This window comes from Hibiscus syriacus, unplaced genomic scaffold (genome assembly GCF_006381635.1).
Source record: "Hibiscus syriacus cultivar Baekdansim isolate YM2019G1 unplaced genomic scaffold, ASM638163v2 tig00110044_pilon, whole genome shotgun sequence".
Classification (NCBI taxonomy): Eukaryota; Viridiplantae; Streptophyta; class Magnoliopsida; order Malvales; family Malvaceae; genus Hibiscus; species Hibiscus syriacus.
This window is the reverse complement of record NW_024062574.1, coordinates 1,847,253-1,867,701: the sequence shown is the minus strand read 5'-3', so window position 1 is coordinate 1,867,701 and position 20,449 is coordinate 1,847,253. Positions and strand designations below refer to the sequence as shown.

General features: G+C 34.0%; 1 protein-coding gene across 2 annotated transcripts; it reads right to left on the bottom strand.

Annotated features, from left to right (window-relative positions):
- Positions 1-246: 246 nt before the first annotated feature.
- LOC120213859 (GPN-loop GTPase QQT2-like) lies at positions 247-14,131 on the bottom strand. 2 transcript variants are annotated; one of them, XM_039211908.1, is made up of 9 exons: positions 14,126-14,131; positions 2,784-2,803; positions 2,526-2,645; positions 2,298-2,412; positions 1,931-2,157; positions 1,274-1,564; positions 803-1,008; positions 395-699; positions 247-360 (listed from the first exon to the last, which is right to left on the bottom strand). In XM_039211908.1, the coding sequence occupies exons 3-8, from the start codon at positions 2,619-2,621 to the stop codon at positions 411-413; spliced, it is 1,224 nt and encodes a 407-aa protein (XP_039067839.1). In that variant the 5' UTR covers positions 2,622-2,645; positions 2,784-2,803; positions 14,126-14,131; the 3' UTR covers positions 247-360; positions 395-410. The 2 variants fall into 2 exon arrangements, with proteins under 2 accessions (XP_039067839.1, XP_039067838.1); XM_039211907.1 differs by lacking the exon at positions 14,126-14,131 and having other exon boundaries at positions 2,526-2,643; positions 2,784-2,861.
- Positions 14,132-20,449: the final 6,318 nt, after the last annotated feature.

Sequence of the window (20,449 nt, the reverse complement as noted above, 5' to 3'; positions counted from 1 at the left end):
CACTACATGCAAACAGATTGGGATTATATAGTTATTATGTTCACAGAACCGATAACAGCATCAAAAGACTCGATTAACACGGGTTTTGGTTCTTTCCGAACTAAACCGAACGACTGCAAATTACTTTCCAGGCCACTTAGAGCAGTACATAACATGACTGGGGAAAATCAAACTACTATATCACATAGATTTACTTCGCTTTTCTGTTAAGCTTACAACGAGCATCAAACTAGTTAAGCATTTTCATCCAGAAAAAAGTTGTTCTTAAGAACCTACAATATTCACCCAAAATAGTGTATCGATCCAATCGTAAATCGTGAAGGTCATCTACGAAGTTTAAAGAGAATTTACAGTCGCAACAAATCCGATACGATGGTTGTGCTGCTAGTCCTGCCAGAGCTAAACATATGTTAGAAGGAGAACCTGGCAATCTCTTCATCTTCATCCTCCTCATCTATAAGATCTTCATCCTCTTCACTGAACCTCACAGAATCATCATCTTCGTCCTCTGGTTCTTCTACTTCATCTTCGGGATTCATCATAGACTTTCTTCTCTCATCTTTGTCTTTCAAACCAGTACTCAAGACAACAGTTTCACCTCTTGATTGTTCCATATCCCTCCTCAACTTATCCATGGTCTCCTTCTGGCATTCTTCCTCTAGGCGTTGTTTTTCTGTTCGTCTCTTGTCGAGGTCAGCCCTATAAACAAGGATAGCAAGATACAAATAACTTTGGGGAATTACCATGAACTTTTAAAACACTCCCAAACTGATTTTGCAAGATTAAAAGAGAAAGGTAATACTTATAATTTTCCATGTATTCCTCAGCACTGGCTTCAATGGCTTTAAAGAATTCATTCATTCCGGCCCCAGAAATAGCCGACACTCCAACAGATCGTAAATTCCTATAAAATTCATCCAGGGATAGGGACAGGCTCTCAGTTAGAGCTGATGTGTATGTACTATCCGACCTTATTGCCGCTTGAAATGCCTCGAAATCTTCCATCCACTGCACAAACGATTTGTTTTTCTTTTTAAAGTCTAAATTGATAAGAAAGCAAACAGCATTACGTATATTGCATGTCAACAGAAAAAATCTGGTGACGGATAAAAACTGATGAATCATGAACAAATGAACGATTGACAAAATTCGGGAAAAGCACAACACACAACCTAGCAATTGTAACAAATATGAACTTAAATGGCAGCATCCACAAGATGTTATCTAAATACCAAAACAAAATATTTGCATCTAATATGGAAATTAAATATACCTCCAAAGCAAATTCATGTTGTGCAACATCAGTCTTGTTGAATGCTAACACAAGAGGCAACCTCGTCTTGTAAAGTATGCTACAAGCATAAAGCATGTTGCTCATGAAGGTAACCGGGCTTGCTGAACGAGGTGTATCGACTACGTAAGTGACTACAGTAGGAAATGTTGAAGCAAATGCTTCTGTAATGATAGCCCCTGAAGCAGACCAGGTAAATATCTCAATCTGCCCTGGAGTATCCACAAGAACATAGTCAAGTTGATCTGCTCGCCTCTCAATAACCGAGATAACCTGAGATTGGGTATTTGCAAAGTCAGTTGCTTTAAATGACAATGGAAAAGTGTCAAAAAAAAGTAAGAATATAACAAGCAAATCGATGGAGAGAATATAGACGATAAAAACAGCTACTAAGACAACTATACAGGTACATGCATTGATGCAAGTTAACTTGAGACAAAAACAGCTACTAAGACAATTCTGCACGTACATGAATTGATGCAAATAAATGATGCCTGTATATGCCAGCACCATTACAGTTTGAAGTAAAATCCAGTACATAAACTTCACGACAACACTAGTTATCCAAGTACCAAAAGTATTGGTATTGTTTTGACAGTTCGTCACAAAATCTAATACAGAAATTTCGAAAGATTTTACCTCAGCAAACTTGGTAGCAAACAAATTAAGTGATGTAAGGATTCCACCATTAGGTCCGAGATTGAACTGCTTCATAACTTCCTTATATTTAACAGTATCTCTTATATCGATATTAGCACCGAATGGAAGGGTCATTACAGCAGGATCAAGATTCATCACATAACCCCTAATATTCGAAGCTTGAGTGTGGCAAACCAGCCTATGGAGGAATGTCGTTTTCCCACTCCCTAACCAAATCAAACACCACATTTCAACATTCAAACATACTCGAACAAGTTGCTAGTAACTTGAATTTCAATTAGAGACCAAAATATGTAATGTACAGTAAACATTAAAAAGAAGACCCAATTCAAGTTCCTTGTTTTACCAGCCATTCCAACAACAATAATAATAACTGGCTTTCTCTTGAAACCGTCTGAAGACGACTCGATATTTAACTTGTCCATAATACCAGCAAGCTGCTCCTTTTCATCACTGTCTCCCTACATAATGAAAAATCAAATAAGTCGGATACCGATTACAAGAACCACTCACCATTTATTTTCAATAGTTTCACTAGAAATTACTTTATAAAAAGGAGGGCACGTTTAGTTACCTTTGTTTCCGAGGGTTCCTGGGAATCCATATTCATTGAACTGCCTTCTTCTGGGATTTTAACATTTGATTTTCCCGACCCAGAATCAATTTCCATCTTCAATAAAACCAAGCTATTTCTGAACAAAAACAGAAGCCCGGAAAATATATACAAGAGTTGTGATCAAAATGAGAACAAGGGAGCCGAGTGTTAAGCACAAACCCAGAAAAATGGAGAACATAATAGTTGGAATTTGCAAAAAAAACGTTGAAAACGAACCTCTTTGAGTCTTGACAGAAGTTCTAGAAATACTTTCGAGCTTCAAGGGCTTCTACCTCCCCGATTGTCAGGGAATGATAGAACGAGGGTTTTAAGTATTTATATACACAGAAAATGGGTTGAAGGTCCCTAAAGAATTTAGGATAAATTACGAGTTTAGTATCTAAATTATACATAATGTTTAATTTTTTTTTTCATTAGTACCATGTTTAAATTTATAGTTAATTTTTGAAAAAAAATTAAAAGTTTAGATACTAAAATATATCAAAATTAATAGTTTAGGTGCCAAACATATTAAGTTTTTAACAGTGCGTAAAAAAATAAAACAAAAACTAAATATTATGTGTGATTTTTAAAAGGACTTAAATATACGAAAGGTGCCCGGTGTATGCTCGTTTTTCCAGTTTAGTGTTTAACATTTTTTCGTTACAGTTTGGTGCCTAAAGTTTCATTCCGTAACTCAAAATGGATCACACCGTGACGGACCGTTAAATTTAATTGTTAACATATTAAAAATGTCACGTGGTATATTTTTTAATATTAAAAATAATTTTGCAAATAAAAAATAAATTAAACCGAAAAAAACATTTTAATGGGGAAAAATCAATTACCCATACTGGTCGAAGGAACTAGAACCCCTTCCCCTATCGCCCTCCGATCAGACATCTCCGACCACTGTGGAGGTGCCCCTTCGCAACTAACGGCCTCAGCAACTACTAGTGACTCAATCCCGACACTCTGATTTATCACCATTATCCCCCAATCATTTTTGAAATCCATCTTTATGAGGAGGGGGGAAGGGAATGTAGAAAAAGACATTGACTGAGAAAGATCTCGGGACTCCTTGCTTCTGTTTAGCTTTTGAATTTGAAAATGGGTTTGTTGGAAGTTTTTCTCAATAGGCTTCGAAGGTATGAAATTTTGTGTCTCTATTTTTTTTTTTTTTTTGGTTTCTTGTAATACCACTCTTTTATTTCCGTTGGATTCAGAATTTTGATTTAGATTAAATTGTGTTTTAGGATTTAAGTTTTAGGATTGGTCAAGTAAATATGTAAAAAAAATAACAAAATTCATAGACATGGACATGAACAAATTCATAGAAAATTCAATAAATTTGAAATGACTAAAAACCCTTAAATTTTAAATTTGTTGATCATATTTTCATATGTAATAGGGTAAGGGGAGAGATAATATAGTAGGATGCCCCCAACGTTAGGTTGTGAACAACTTCCGTTTCGTTATGAATTGCCCGAGACTCGATCTCACGACCATAAGATTTTTTAACCTTGTGATCTACCAACTGAACTAGACTGACAAGACCTATAAATTCTCATAATACATAAAATTTTCTAAAAAACTTACATTTAGGACACAGAAAGCGATCAAACGCGTTGTCTTTATAAGCCGATAAGCTACAATGGGTTTGAAACTCCTCATCCCATAAAACGACGTCGTTCGCGTTAACGCTGTCGACTTCTTTCGTGATATTCCTCTTCACTGTTCGCCTCAAAGAACTGAGGGATGCCTTTGGACCTTTCCATCGAATCTCCACCGTTAATTTCTTCGGCTTCTCTGCACATTGCCTTACCGAATCCCAACCTTCCAGCCTCGTCACGATTAATTTCACCTCGTACTTTTTCGAAACCAGAGGCGGTCATGGTCGCCACTTCATCATCTTCACCGCCATTTAAGAGAGAACCCAGAAAAGGAAAAAGAAACGTAATTTCCTTAAATTGATTGCAGAAAAACAACAAAACCCAGAAATCTAATATGTTTTCACCCTGGATCTTCTGAAATATAAACACAAAAAGGAAGGAAAGAGACAATCTTGGGGGTCCTTGAATCAAAGAGAACGTAGTTAAATAATTTATCAAAAATGGAGATTTTTAGAAGTTAGAAGTGGAATTGATTTGATTTGGAAGAACAAACGAAGAAAGACCAATCGTTAGGAAAGAGAGGGCGACGGGGGAAGGGGGTTATGGTTCCTTGGTTTTCCCCAATAAACGTTTTATTTTTCATTTTAATTTATTTTTAATTTGCAAAATTATTTTTTAATATTAAAAAATTTATCACGTGGCATTTTTAATGAGTTAACAGTTAAATTTAACATTCCGTCACACGGCGTGACTCATTTTAAGTAACGGAATGAAATGTTAGACATCAAATTAGAACAAAAAAAACATTAGACACTGAACTAAAAAAACGAATATACATTGACACATTTTGTATATTTAAGTCTTTAAAAAATTTAAAACCAATACGAATTAAAACTGTAGTTTAGACACTAAATACATAATTTACCCAAAAAAATTATATACTATTGAAACACATTTTCGCAATGAAAAGTCAAACACTTTATATCATTTTTAGTGGTGGAAGATTCGGGTTAATAATTATTTCTTTAATCAAGTAAGATAATTTGATTTGTAATTTAGTTTTTAATTTTATATAAATACAAAAAATGAAACTAGGGATGACAAAGGGTCAAATCTGGACCGGATCCAACTAGACCCAGACCCAGACCCATTTTCACATACTGGATCTAAATCATTCCCCGATCCACAACTCATAAAAATTGTGAACCAAACACAAATCTAACAGATCTCACGGATCTATGTCTAAAACGAATCCAAAACGGGTCTGTTAAATAAACGATCATTTAATTTATTTTTTAATGTAATAAAATTATTATTGACTAATTTCACAACATATCTCCAATGGAATAAAGATTAATTTTAATACAACTAGTAACATAATAAAAAATAATAAATTAAAGTCTAAAAAAAAATCCAACACAATTATACAAATATCTTTTGAATAACACAAACATTAAAAAATGTAGATCGAAAAACATTCAATTGTTGCAAGTCGAATATTGCACTTCTACCTCCTTAGAATGCTACTCTTCATCACCACTTAAATCATCAACATCCTATAAAATAAAAGGTGGGAGTTTCTATAAACGGGTCTAGACTCGATATCTAGTGTCATATCCGGACCCGGATCAATACTTTAATAAGAGAGTCCATATCCGATCCGAATTTATCGGGTCTAAAATTTTAGGAACCAAACCCTATAAAATGGATCTGGATCTATGAATTTGGGTCAGGTTTAGGATCCATTGCCATCCCTAAATGAAACTTAATATATATAATTTTTATAATATATAAATTCACACATTTATTTTATAATTTGGATATATTTATTATTTATATTTTTTATACATTTTAACTAAATATAAAGTTGTAACATCCCAAACTATGGGTTAGTGATCAAATTGTAAAGTTTCAGAATTTGGTGACTAAAGTAGAAGAATGAATTAGTTCAGTGATTTATTTGGAAGTATTTCCTAAAAGTTGTTAGTAATTATTAAAGGAACTAAAGGGTAAAATGGTCATTTGATCATTTAAGGAATTAAAAAATGTGATAGTGGGGATATATATTTTACACGTAGGAAATGAGGGAAATGAGTTTCCAGAGTTTTCTTCTTCTCCTTTCTTCTTCACGCGTGGAAGCCAAGAGCAAAGGTGAGAATTTTTATAAGTTGATTATTATTTGAATTTTAAGTTGGTTTTGATTCTTTGGAAAGTAAGAAAGCTTAAAGAAGTCTAAAGATAAGTGAAAACTCAAAGATGAAGAGGTTAGAGGAGATTAAAGAAAATGAGTTTTTAAGTGAAATTTTGAATAAGAAGGTTTAAATGAATTTGGAGGATGAATTTGACTTGTCATCTATAAGAATAAGAAGTTAGAAGTGTTAGAATTAAGTTTGGATAACATGGAAAATTGGGTATGATTATTGATTTCCATATGAAAGATGGAATTTTGAGGTTAAAGATGAAATAAATGAATATTAATGAGTTTAAGTATGTATATGAAAGTTAGGAATATGAAAGGGGTTGAAATATGAAGGATTTAATCCAAAAAGAATGAATTTTCGAGTTCAAAAAGAGGATTCTGTGCAGAGTGCATCGATGCATATTCATAGTGCACCGATGCATCAAGGTTAAAACCCAGAAATTGTTTGAAGGTGTATCGATGCACATGTAGTGCATCGATGCACTCTTTTAATCTAAAAACATCGAATGCAATTGGTGCATCGATGCATAAGGCATGCATCGATGTATCACAGTATTAAACAAACATCAAATGTATTTTATGCACCGATGCACATATAGTGCATCGGTGCACCGATAGGGAATACATCGATACACTGTGCAGTGCATCGATGCATACCTTCATTAAAAGATGAAATGGGCTTTTCTTTTAGCCTAAGAATGACATTTAGAAGATATCAATTAGTATACTGATATGTATCAATGTATTATTATGATGTAGATATAGAATGAAGCTTGTTCCGGAACAATCTAAGGATTAAGATTGATTCAAAGCAAACAAGGCTAAGGTGAGTGTACATTCTCTAGTATATGAGGTTCAAGGAAAATAAGACTTGTGATAAGTCTATTTCCAATAGTGAAAACATGAATTCATAGAAGTATGTATTTGTTATGATTTATATGTGTGCATGAGTATATGTTATTGATATGAATATGGTAAGTAAAAGGGATTAATGGTGATGATAAGAATAATAAGGATAATGAATGATAGGTATATGTGAATATGTATTGATGTGTTTTTGTATGTATTGTAAGATGATATGTTTATGTGATAACATGATAAGATGACAATGATTTACATGTCATATGAACACGTGAGAAATGTTATGAGCCATATGAAAGAGAAAGTATATGTGATACATGAGGGTGAATCCTATGTTTATATGAATATGAACTCATATGAGAATTGACATGACTACGTGATTATATGTATATGTGAATGAACCATGAGCTTATATGAATATATGATATGGTTACATGAATGCAAAAAGATATAAAAGATAATGCCCATGTTATTGTCATGAGAGCTAGGGGTATAGTTGGCATGCCAAGAGTCGAGGGTCTATGTGGTCCTTCGGGACATATATGTATTCTTTGGAACATGTGTGAAGTCTAGTGAGACACATACTTGATCATTGGCATATGTATATGATTCTTAAGGAATGATATGTGGTCCTTCGGGACATATATGTATTCTTTGGAACATGTGTGAAGTCTGGTGAGACACATACTTGATCCCTAGTATATGTATATGATTCTTAAGGAATGATATGTGGTCCTTATGGACATTATTATATGGCACTACGGTGCAATTCTACACGGCACTCCGGTGTAATTATATGTGGCACTTCGGTGCAATTATAGAGCTGTGGTGACAACATAGTGCACAACCTCTATGTACTCGCATATTAGTTCTCATTGATCATGGGCTATTAAATAGATAATATTAATAAAGTGATATGATAATATGTTTGTTTCCTTGTGGAATTTCATGTGCGATATTGATTGTACAAATGGTAACTTATAAGACCATATGATGAAAGGAATCAATGATAGTGATAAAATAAGAAAGAAATGAAGATGATAATATAGTTGCTTGGGTGTACGTGTTTTATGATAGTATATATATATGGTTTACATGACATGATATGTATATGTGCAATTGGTTATGGTATATGTTATATGATAATGACATATATGTATGCAGATATTTGTTACATGTAAAAGTACGAGTGATATGAAATGATAGTAGTAATTGTTTAGGTATGATTATTAGTTACCGTTTACCTTATATGTTTATATGCCTCACTAAGTATTTGACTTAGCGTGTAAGTGATTTACACGTAGGTTTCGAGAAGAGTAAAGAGCAATGTGGAGCAAGACAGGTCAGTTATCCTTACTAAAGGTCAGATCAGAAAAGATGTGAATAATATGTATTTTAGTATATAAAGTTCTAGTTGGCATGTTTCAAAAGAATATATTGTTTAAGCTATGAACAGTTTTATAAATGTTTCGAATAGTTATATGTAAATAAATAAGTGAAATATACACGCTCTGATTGGTTTTGTAACAATGAAAATGGTTTTTTTTATGTAAATTAGTCATTTATATGTTATAAAAGTTTTAAATTACTCACTATTTTATACAAGTACATGTTTTAAAAGGTCAATGTGACACCTCGGATTCGTATCCGGGTCGAATACGGGTTGGGGTGTTACAAAAGTAATATTTGTTCAAAAACTTGTATCCATTTGATAATCCTTCAAAAGATATATTTATTATTGGTGGCTTGGTGTTAAATACAAATTTTTATAGAAAGCGGTTAGTTTTATGAAAAATAAGAAATATTTTGAATTACAATGAAGGTTTGCAAGCATAATAGAGAATGTAGCTGTTGAAAGACTATCGACAAACCATAAATTAAAGTCGAACGAACTGAGAAAACTATCTACTAACGTAAATCACGTATCCAAATCAATTCGAATGTCCATAGCAAGGAAGACCAACATGATAATAAATAAAGTGTCATCTTGATCAGTCGTTGTGAAATCAAATTTAACCCTGAGAAAAAATATAAACGAAAATAACGATTAAACAACCGAAAACGTACCTAAAAACAAGAAAAACATTCTATAAAAGCAAAATAAAACATTTCATAAAAATAAAATTATTAAAAAATTATGATAAAAAATAAAGATATAATATAAAAATAGATAAAAGAAACTAACAATGACGATCAACACTAAAATTGGTAGAGTTATCTATAATCAAAGAAAAGAAAGGAAAAGCCACTAAAATTTGTAGGGTAGAGAGAAAAGGAGTTTTTTTTTACTAATTATGTTAAATACAATTACAAAAGAAAAATTATATATAAAAATTAGAATACAAATATATATATAAATAAACAGAAAACTCTAGATGCATGTGTACTAACACTAAACCAAATACAATAACTATATAAAATATCAAATACTAAATTCGTTATTATGTCATATTATATCACCATTTTATCTAATACTAATAATAAATAATTTATAAAATAATATTTTAGTTAAATGGCATATTTTATATATCTTTAAAATGATTATGAAATGGTTATAAAATGTTACTTATTTATAATTTTGTAATCAATTCACTTAAGATCTCTAAAAGAATAATAATTTTCTTAACTACCAACCCGAATAATAAATTTTAGGGTAAATTATGCGTTTAATACCTAAATTATCAGTTTTAGTATATTTTAATACCTAAATTTTTTTAAACCATACATAAGGTGTAATTTTTGTTTCATTTTAATATTATCGTTAAAAATTTTAGTTTTTGTTTCATTTTAATATCTCGTTCAAAATTTAATGTTAAGTTATAAAAAATTATAGTATAGGTACTATAACAGACCAAAACTAATAATTTAGGTACTAAACACGTTAAATTTTTAACGACGAGTATTAAATGAAACAAAAACTAAAATTTAAGTATTAAAACGAACAAAAACTGATCGTTTATGTAACACCCCAAACCGATGCGGGTAGCCCGATCCGATTCGGGAAGTCACATTAGGGTCACCGGAGTGACCCACCGTAAAAATAACGGAAATTTTAAAACTTTTTATCAGAACATGTAAACTTATAAAATCATTTATCACTATTTAAAAATAAAACAGATTTCCAAACTTGTATATAAATCAAAATACAATTACATGCCCCCTAATCACAAATACCATACTCTGCAACCACGCCGGAAGAACTCCCTTACTGAAGTCGATAGATGCACTGGTACAATTGTTTTAACCTGAAAAGGTGAGTAATAGAGTGAGCTTTGGAAAGCTCAGTAATACAGAACTACCAGATGATGCTACATGACATGTAGATAAATAGAAAGCCATATAATTTCCTTATTGAATCATATGTATACCAGCTTGTAGAATAATTTGGGGTTCCCTTAGAAGTTCATCGAGTAAAGCCATGAATCTCAGTTCATAAGAAACCTTTCAAAGTATGACATTTTCAGGAGATCGAATAGGATGTCTAGTGTGTTCCAACAGTATAATAAATCATAATAGGTACAAATCATAGTCCAGTAAATATCACAATTTCGTAAAAGAGTTTAACTTTTGAAAATCATAGTTTAAACCCTTTTCTGGTACACCATCATAGTTGCCAAAATTATTTTCCATATAGCTTACTTTATGCACATAGCAAAAAGAAAGCCGACTTAAGGATAGGCTCTGAAGCTTGTATCCTTAAGCCCAAGTCAATAAGTCCATATAGCTTACCCTAAGCACACAGCAAAGGAAAGCCGACCTAATGAAACATCTTGGGGCCCTCAAGAGTCACATTAGGCCCATTAGCTTGATCAGAGCTATTCCATCGTAATTCAATTCCAAAATTCAATTGCACCGTGACATAAATTCCATAAATCCAAAACATGGTAATCATATACCATTTCAAAACAAAAATTAGATAGCAGCCATATTCCATAAATTGTCACATTAAATTGGTGCATCCATAAAACAATAACCAATGAATTCGGTGTACCACGTATTAAAACCAATAAAATAGTTCAATAATAAGTAGGGAACACACTAGAGAATCCCAGTATTTCCAGAGGCCATTGTAGTTATCATTTTGGATAACATGAAACTTATGAAATTTGATCGAATTCCTGGAACAAGGTCCTATTGAGGAGAATCGATTACTAACCGATCTAGCCAGACATTTAATGTTGATACATTAGAATCCCACTATATTTTCGTGTGCTTTAGGAAAACGTTCAGGAACCTTTACATAATAATTCTAAATTCAGATTTACTGCGAGTGATTCCATTACCCAAACAATCAGGGGTATTCAGGAATATACTTTAAATTCATAGGATTTCAGCCCAATTGAACCAATGAGATATTCAGAATCTTTTCCATCTGCGTTACTTGTTTTTTTTTTCAAACATGACCGAAGTGATTTTAGATGAAATATAGAATCGAAGATTCAAGTCATTTACAATCTACGACTATCGATCATATTATCAAACAACTCGAGTTACACAAGTCTCAAACTGATGCATGTCAACAAGTCAATTCATTATCCTTCCAGTGTATTCACTCTTTAATACCATAGTGCAGATCCATAGATCATCCCCATAATCATCACTGAATAAATCTTCCAACGGTCTTTATTTCATTTCCACGTTTCAACAATATCAGGAAATACTGACGTACTTGATCCATGGCTCATAACCCATAATGACAATTCATCATGTAAGTTCAACAGTGTTCCAAACTCATCAAATCACCTATTTAATCCTTACTCATTGATGTTACTTAGTTCGTTTGGTAAGCAAGTCTATCTCGATTACTTTAAAGTTTTCCAGAATAATTCAGACGTTTCTGAATTTCAAATACACGTTGTACTACATTTCATTTCAATTTATTCATATAATAAAGTCATTCTGGTATTCGTGGTTGATTTGACTAACGACTACTCACTTATTAGTACTGTATGCGCTCTAGAGTTGAGCTGCGCCAAGTACTTCCAGAATTATCATCGATCCAAATTTGAGCTGATGAACAAACATTCAAGTGATACTTATATCATTCAGGTAATGATATAGTACTAACGTTGGTTAATCACTTAAGTTGCGTTTCACAACTTTTACTGGTAGCACAACATCCATGTTTATTTGGATTTCTTAATTAATCCAAGACATTTACTTATTCTAGGTCATAAGGGCATTTTGGTCATTTTGGTGCTTAACATTTTTTTTCTATTCATTTCAAAGCTTGAGTATATCCATTCTTCCTGAGCTTGGTGACATTCTTGAGTTATTTCCATTCCAGGGGTAATTTGGTCATTTTATAATTCTAGAATATTTCAATCATTTCCTTCCATCCGGTCTTTTATTTAATTCAATCTTATCATTTACTTCAGTCCTTTCGAACAATTCTGTCAGCAGAATACCTCCAATAAATTACTCTTCAAGTATTTACCCCTTATCGAATATTTTCGGGTCAAGTGTCTTCTCAGATTTTACAAACAGAATATTATAAATTTTTCTGTACAAAGACAGGATCTTAACAATTAAATTCGTACTTAATCGAGTTAAGTACAAATCCTCAAAGTACTCTCTCATTCAGGGTCAATTCAGACTATTTTATCTCTCAAGGGCATTTTCGTAATTTCTTAACCAAATAATTTCAATATTAGCACTTAACGAAAATAATTATAATTTAGAGATCCTATGATCAATTGCTTTCCCGAACATTCTTTGATTTTGAAATGATTCCTTCACAAACTCTCATAGGATTAAAACCGGTTATCCATAATTTCCAAATAAAACTAACATTTCTTATGCACATCAGTAGTTATATCGGATCAATATGTCTTTTCAGAGTTATTAACCAACTTCCAGGGGCAATTCTTATCATTTTCCAACATAAGGGTAATTTTCGTAATTTTACCATATCGGAGTATTCTCATAATTTTTCATCCAAGTATCTTTAACATTTAACCCTTGATGATATAAAATATAAGTTACAAATCCAGAGCTGATTTCTTTATCACCAATCACAAACTTGTAATTTAATTCTAACAATTATCAATCTCTTATCTTAGTCATTCGTCCGTATTCAGTTACAGATTTCTACCACATTCATATCGAGTGAATAAATTATTCAACTCCACAAAAGTGACCAACATTATCTTATTCATGCATTTACCAATATCAACATGTTCCATAAAGCATAAAGAGGTAGTAAAGTATTACCTCGATTTCCCTGTAATACTGATCGACCATAAAATTCCATTCGAATGCCTTTGATCTTCAATTCAACTTCCAATAATTCCTCAGATACATATCAGCATAAATTATATCAGAAACGGAGCTTAATTACGATAAACGGATCGAATCGGGTGATAAATCAGTGAAAGACGGCTTACCGGGTTTGAATTTGGCGAAACGGACTTCGGATTCGGATTCAGGACGTCGAAAGCATAAAATATGACTTTTCGGAAATTTGGAATTTTTTGGTCAAAATCAAAGTCAACGGGTTTGACTGACAATTACGAGGCCTTCGGGTTCGAATTTCGAAAAACGGACAGCGGAATCGGATTTGGAACGTCGAAAATGTCAGGATAGGTATACTCGGTCGAAGTCAAAGGTCGTTTAATGCCCGATCAAAGCCGGTCAAAGTTTTGGTCAACAGTGGTCAACTCCGGTCAATGGTCAACGGGTCAACGGTCAACGGTCGGGTCAACGGGTCGGGTCGGGTCAACGGGTCGGGTAAACGGGTCGGGTCGGGTCAACGGGTCGGGTCGGGTTGTGACCGTCAAACCGGTCAAAACAGTTCCAAAACCGGTCAAACCGGTCACTTTTTCCTTCCCCACGCGCAGTGGCGGCGCGTGGGGGCGCGTGAACAGTGATAAAATCCCGGAAAAATTTCTAAAAATTATTTTGAGCGATTTCGAGATACTTACAAAGCTCGGTTCACAATTTTGAACGGCGGAGAGCTCGATTTCAACAAATCGGGAAGTTTGACCGGTTCACCTCCCAACGCGCCGCCGCCGCCGGAGAAAAAGAAGAACACCGGTGGACTCGGAACGGCACAAGGAACACGATGGTGCGGGAGGTGTCGTAAACAGATGACCCGATCGTCGTGAATCGATGAAAAACCAACTAAAACCGAGTTATTACCGACGATACTTCCAACTGAAATTCACGACGAACGGTGATGATTCACGACGAAAGGTTTGAGGGGTTTTGTTCCTCGGTTGGCAACGAACACGATGGTGGTTTCGGCTCGTCGATCGGAGGTCGGACGGCGAGTAGATCGGAGTTCGAAGTAAGGAGAACGGGAGAGGAAAACTGGAAAATTTTCCAGAAACATACGGGAGTCTGGGGGTTTATAATATCTCATAATTAAAATGGCTAAACCAAGAGTTTAGCCATTGAACTTCCTGCACTTCTTAAACGGTCTGTCAACTTTGAAATCTTACAATTTAATCCCTTATTTCTTTCAAAATACCAAATTAAATCCACCAATTTATATTTTCTTAATTTTAGCCCCTAAATTGGGGTGTTACAATTCTCCCCTCCTTAAAAAAATTTCGTCCTCGAAATTCATTCATGTCACATAATTGCATAAATAAAACTTCCATCAGTTCTTTCAAATCTATCAATAGCTTTTATAAAAGTACGATTCCTCCACTTATCCTTAACCAGCTGAGCATACATTCTTATCATAAATTTTCCTTATTTCAATAAAAGAATTTAAAATTTTCTCGAGTAATCAATCTCTTCAGAATTCTCCCTCAGTCCAAGTAAATAATCAGAACAACTTTATTCTTGTGAAATCAATTCAGCATTGGATACGTGAATAGGCTCGTAGAGCAGCAACATATCTCAATTTCATTTCCGGAGTCGAGTCAGAAATTCTCAGATGAATAACTCTCACATGGCTCATGAGATACTTTACAGCGTTTAGACAATGTTACTGGTATTCCTTTTTGTACAAGTATAGCCTTAGCAGATAGAAACTTTGGTTTACTCAATACAGATAGGGACTCAGCCCTGGAGTTCCGGCTCAGAGAGTACGATTGCAGTCTAGGGGCATGTACTGATCAGACATATTTTGACATTTGACCGGCCGGTCTATCTTGAAAAATCTTAACTCAACCATAGCTCTGATACCACTAAATGTAACACCCCAAACCGATGCGGGTAGCCCGATCCGATTCGGGAAGTCACATTAGGGTCACCGGAGTGACCCACCGTAAAAATAACGGAAATTTTAAAACTTTTTATCAGAACATGTAAACTTATAAAATCATTTATCACTATTTAAAAATAAAACAGATTTCCAAACTTGTATATAAATCAAAATACAATTACATGCCCCCTAATCACAAATACCATACTCTGCAACCACGCCGGAAGAACTCCCTTACTGAAGTCGATAGATGCACTGGTACAATTGTTTTAACCTGAAAAGGTGAGTAATAGAGTGAGCTTTGGAAAGCTCAGTAATACAGAACTACCAGATGATGCTACATGACATGTAGATAAATAGAAAGCCATATAATTTCCTTATTGAATCATATGTATACCAGCTTGTAGAATAATTTGGGGTTCCCTTAGAAGTTCATCGAGTAGAAGCCATGAATCTCAGTTCATAAGAAACCTTTCAAAGTATGACATTTTCAGGAGATCGAATAGGATGTCTAGTGTGTTCCAACAGTATAATAAAATCATAATAGGTACAAATCATAGTCCAGTAATATCACAATTTCGTAAAAGAGTTTAACTTTTGAAAATCATAGTTTAAACCCTTTTCTGGTACACCATCAGTAGTTGCCAAAATTATTTCCATATAGCTTACTTTATGCACATAGCAAAAGAAAGCCGACTTAAGGATAGGCTCTGAAGCTTGTATCCTTAAGCCCAAGTCAATAAGTCCATATAGCTTACCCTAAGCACACAGCAAAGGAAAGCCGACCTAATGAAACATCTTGGGGCCCTCAAAGTCACATTAGGCCCAGTTAGCTTGATCAGAGCTATTCCATCGTAATTCAATTCCAAAATTCAATTGCACCGTGACATAAATTCCATAAATCCAAAAACATGGTAATCATATACCATTTCAAAACAAAATAGATAGCAGCCATATTCCATAAATTGTCACATTAAATTGGTGCATCCATAAACAATAACCAATGAATTCGGTGTACCACGTATTAAAACCAATAAAATAGTTCAATAATAAGTAGGGAACACACTAGAGAATCCCAGTATTTCCAGAGGCCATTGTAGTTATCATTTTGGATAACATGAAACTTATGAAATTTGATCGAATTCCTGGAACAAGGTCCTATTGAGGAGAATCGATTACTAACCGATCTAGCCAGACATTTAATGTTGATACATTAGAATCCCACTATATTTTCGTGTGCTTTAGGAAAACGTTCAGGAACCTTTATACATAATAATTCTAAATTCAGATTTACTGCGAGTGATTCCATTACCCAAACATCAGGGGTATTCAGGAATATACTTTAAATTCATAGGATTTCAGCCCAATTGAACCAAATGAGATATTCAGAATCTTTTCCATCTGCGTTACTTGTTTTTTTTTTTAACATGACCGAAGTGATTTTAGATGAAATATAGAATCGAAGATTCAAGTCATTTACAATCTACGACTATCGATCATATTATCAAACAACTCGAGTTACACAAGTCTCAAACTGATGCATGTCAACAAGTCAATTCATTATCCTTCCAGTGTATTCACTCTTTAATACCATAGTGCAGATCCATAGATCATCCCCATAATCATCACTGAATAAATCTTCCAACGGTCTTTATTTCATTTCCACGTTTCAACAATATCAGGAAATACTGACGTACTTGATCCATGGCTCATAACCCATAATGACAATTCATCATGTAAGTTCAACAGTGTTTCCAAACTCATCAAATCACCTATTTAATCCTTACTCATTGATGTTACTTAGTTCGTTTGGTAAGCAAGTCTATCTCGATTACTTTAAAGTTTTCCAGAATAATTCAGACGTTTCTGAATTTCAAATACACGTTGTACTACATTTCATTTCATTTATTCATATAATAAAGTCATTCTGGTATTCGTGGTTGATTTGACTAACGCTACTCCTTATTAGTACTGTATGCGCTCTAGAGTTGAGCTGCGCCAAGTACTTCCAGAATTATCATCGATCCAAATTTGAGCTGATGAACAACATTCAAGTGATACTTATATCATTCAGGTAATGATATAGTACTAACGTTGGTTAATCACTTAAGTTGCGTTTCACAACTTTTACTGGTAGCACAACATCCATGTTTATTTGGATTTCTTAATTAATCCAAGACATTTACTTATTCTAGGTCATAAGGGCATTTTGGTCATTTTGGTGCTTAACATTTTTTTTCTATTCATTTCAAAGCTTGAGTATATCCATTCATTCCTGAGCTTGGTGACATTCTTGAGTTATTTCCATTCCAGGGGTAATTTGGTCATTTTATAATTCTAGAATATTTCAATCATTTCCTTCCATCCGGTCTTATTATTTAATTCAATCTTATCATTTACTTCAGTCCTTTCGAACAATTCTGTCAGCAGAATACCTCCAATAAATTACTCTTCAAGTATTTACCCCTTATTCGAATATTTTCGGGTCAAGTGTCTTCTCAGATTTTACAAACAGAATATTATAAATTTTTCTGTACAAAGACAGGATCTTAACAATTAAATTCGTACTTAATCGAGTTAAGTACAAATCCTCAAAGTACTCTCTCATTCAGGGTCAATTCAGACTATTTTATCTCTCAAGGGCATTTTCGTAATTTCTTAACCAAATAATTTCAATATTAGCACTTAACGAAAATAATTATAATTTAGAGATCCTATGATCAATTGCTTTCCCGAACATTCTTTGATTTTGAAATGATTCCTTCACAACTCTCATAGGATTAAAACCGGTTATCCATAATTTCCAAATAAAACTAACATTTCTTATGCACATCAGTAGTTATATCGGATCAATATGTCTTTCAGAGTTATTAACCAACTTCCAGGGGCAATTCTATCATTTTCCAACATAAGGTAATTTCGTAATTTTATATCGGAGTATTCTCATAATTTTTCATCCAAGTATCTTTAACATTTAACCCTTGATGATATAAAATATAAGTTACAAATCCAGAGCTGATTTCTTATCACCAATCACAAACTTGTAATTTAATTCTAACAATTATCAATCTCTTATCTTAGTCATTCGATCCGTATTCAGTTACAGAATTTCTACCACATTCATATCGAGTGAATAAATTATTCAACTCCACAAAAGTGACCAACATTATCTTATTCATGCATTTACCAATATCAACATGTTCCATAAAGCATAAAGAGGTAGTAAAGTATTACCTCGATTTCCGTGTAATACTGATCGACCATAAAAATTCCATTCGAACGCCTTTGATCTTCAATTCAACTTCCAATAATTCCTCAGATACATATCAGCATAAATTATATCAGAAACGGAGCTTAATTACGATAAACGGATCGAATCGGGTGATAAATCAGTGAAAGACGGCTTACCGGGTTTGAATTTGGCGAAACGGACTTCGGATTCGGATTCAGGACGTCGAAAGCATAAAATATGACTTTTCGGAAATTTGGAATTTTTTGGTCAAAATCAAAGTCAACGGGTTTGACTGACAATTACGAGGCCTTCGGGTTCGAATTTCGAAAAACGGACAGCGGAATCGGATTTGGAACGTCGAAAAATGTCAGGATAGGTATACTCGGTCGAAGTCAAAGGTCGTTTAATGCCCGATCAAAGCCGGTCAAAGTTTTGGTCAACAGTGGTCAACTCCGGTCAATGGTCACGGGTCAACGGTCAACGGTCGGGTCAACGGGTCGGGTCGGGTCAACGGGTCGGGTAAACGGGTCGGGTCGGTCACGGGTCGGGTCGGGTTGTGACCGGTCAAACCGGTCAAAACAGTTCCAAAACCGGTCAAACCGGTCACTTTTTCCTTCCCCACGCGCAGTGGCGGCGCGTGGGGGCGCGTGAACAGTGATAAAATCCCGGAAAAATTTCTAAAAATTATTTTGAGCGATTTCGAGATACTTACAAAGCTCGGTTCACAATTTTGAACGGCGGAGAGCTCGATTTCAACAAATCGGGAAGTTTGACCGGTTCACCTCCCAACGCGCCGCCGCCGCCGGAGAAAAAGAAGAACACCGGTGGACTCGGAACGGCACAAGGAACACGATGGTGCGGGAGGTGTCGTAAACAGATGACCCGATCGTCGTGAATCGATGAAAAACCAACTAAAACCGAGTTATTACCGACGATACTTCAACTGAAATTCACGACGAACGGTGATGATTCACGACGAAAGGTTTGAGGGGTTTTGTTCCTCGGTTGGCAACGAACACGATGGTGGTTTCGGCTCGTCGATCGGAGGTCGGACGGCGAGTAGATCGGAGTTCGAAGTAAGGAGAACGGGAGAGGAAAACTGGAAAATTTTCCAGAAACATACGGGAGTCTGGGGGTTTATAATATCTCATAATTAAAAATGGCTAAACCAAGAGTTTAGCCATTGAACTTCCTGCACTTCTTAAAACGGTCTGTCAACTTTGAAATCTTACAATTTAATCCCTTATTTCTTTCAAAATACCAAATTAAATCCACCAATTTATATTTTCTTAATTTTAGCCCCTAAATTGGGGTGTTACAGTTTATATCACAATTACGTAGTTTACCCTAAATTCCATTATAAAACAAAAAATTGAATGACATAAGATATATTTTTACTCATACAAATATGTGTTTAATTTTTTATTATATTACATCTTATAGATCCATTTGTCATAGGACTAAATATTAAAATGAATTTATAATAAAAATATAGATAAAATATATAAATGATTATTTGATTATAGGATGTTGTTTGATTAAATCTCCAACAATCAAAAGTTATAAAATGGTCCACTGATTATAAGATGTTACTTTTTGAGTCCCTCGACTATGAAAAATTATAAAAAAAGTCAGTTGACTATTCATTATGTTCCAAATTCATTATTTCCCTAAAAAAATTGACATAATTTGAGCTGAATGTTAATATACTATATGAATATTTTAAAATTTGATCTTAAAATATCAAACGACTAACATCTAACTCAAAATGTCGTTCATTTTTAACGAAAAATAATAAATTCGAAATATAATGAATAATCGTATGATCATTTTGTAACTTTT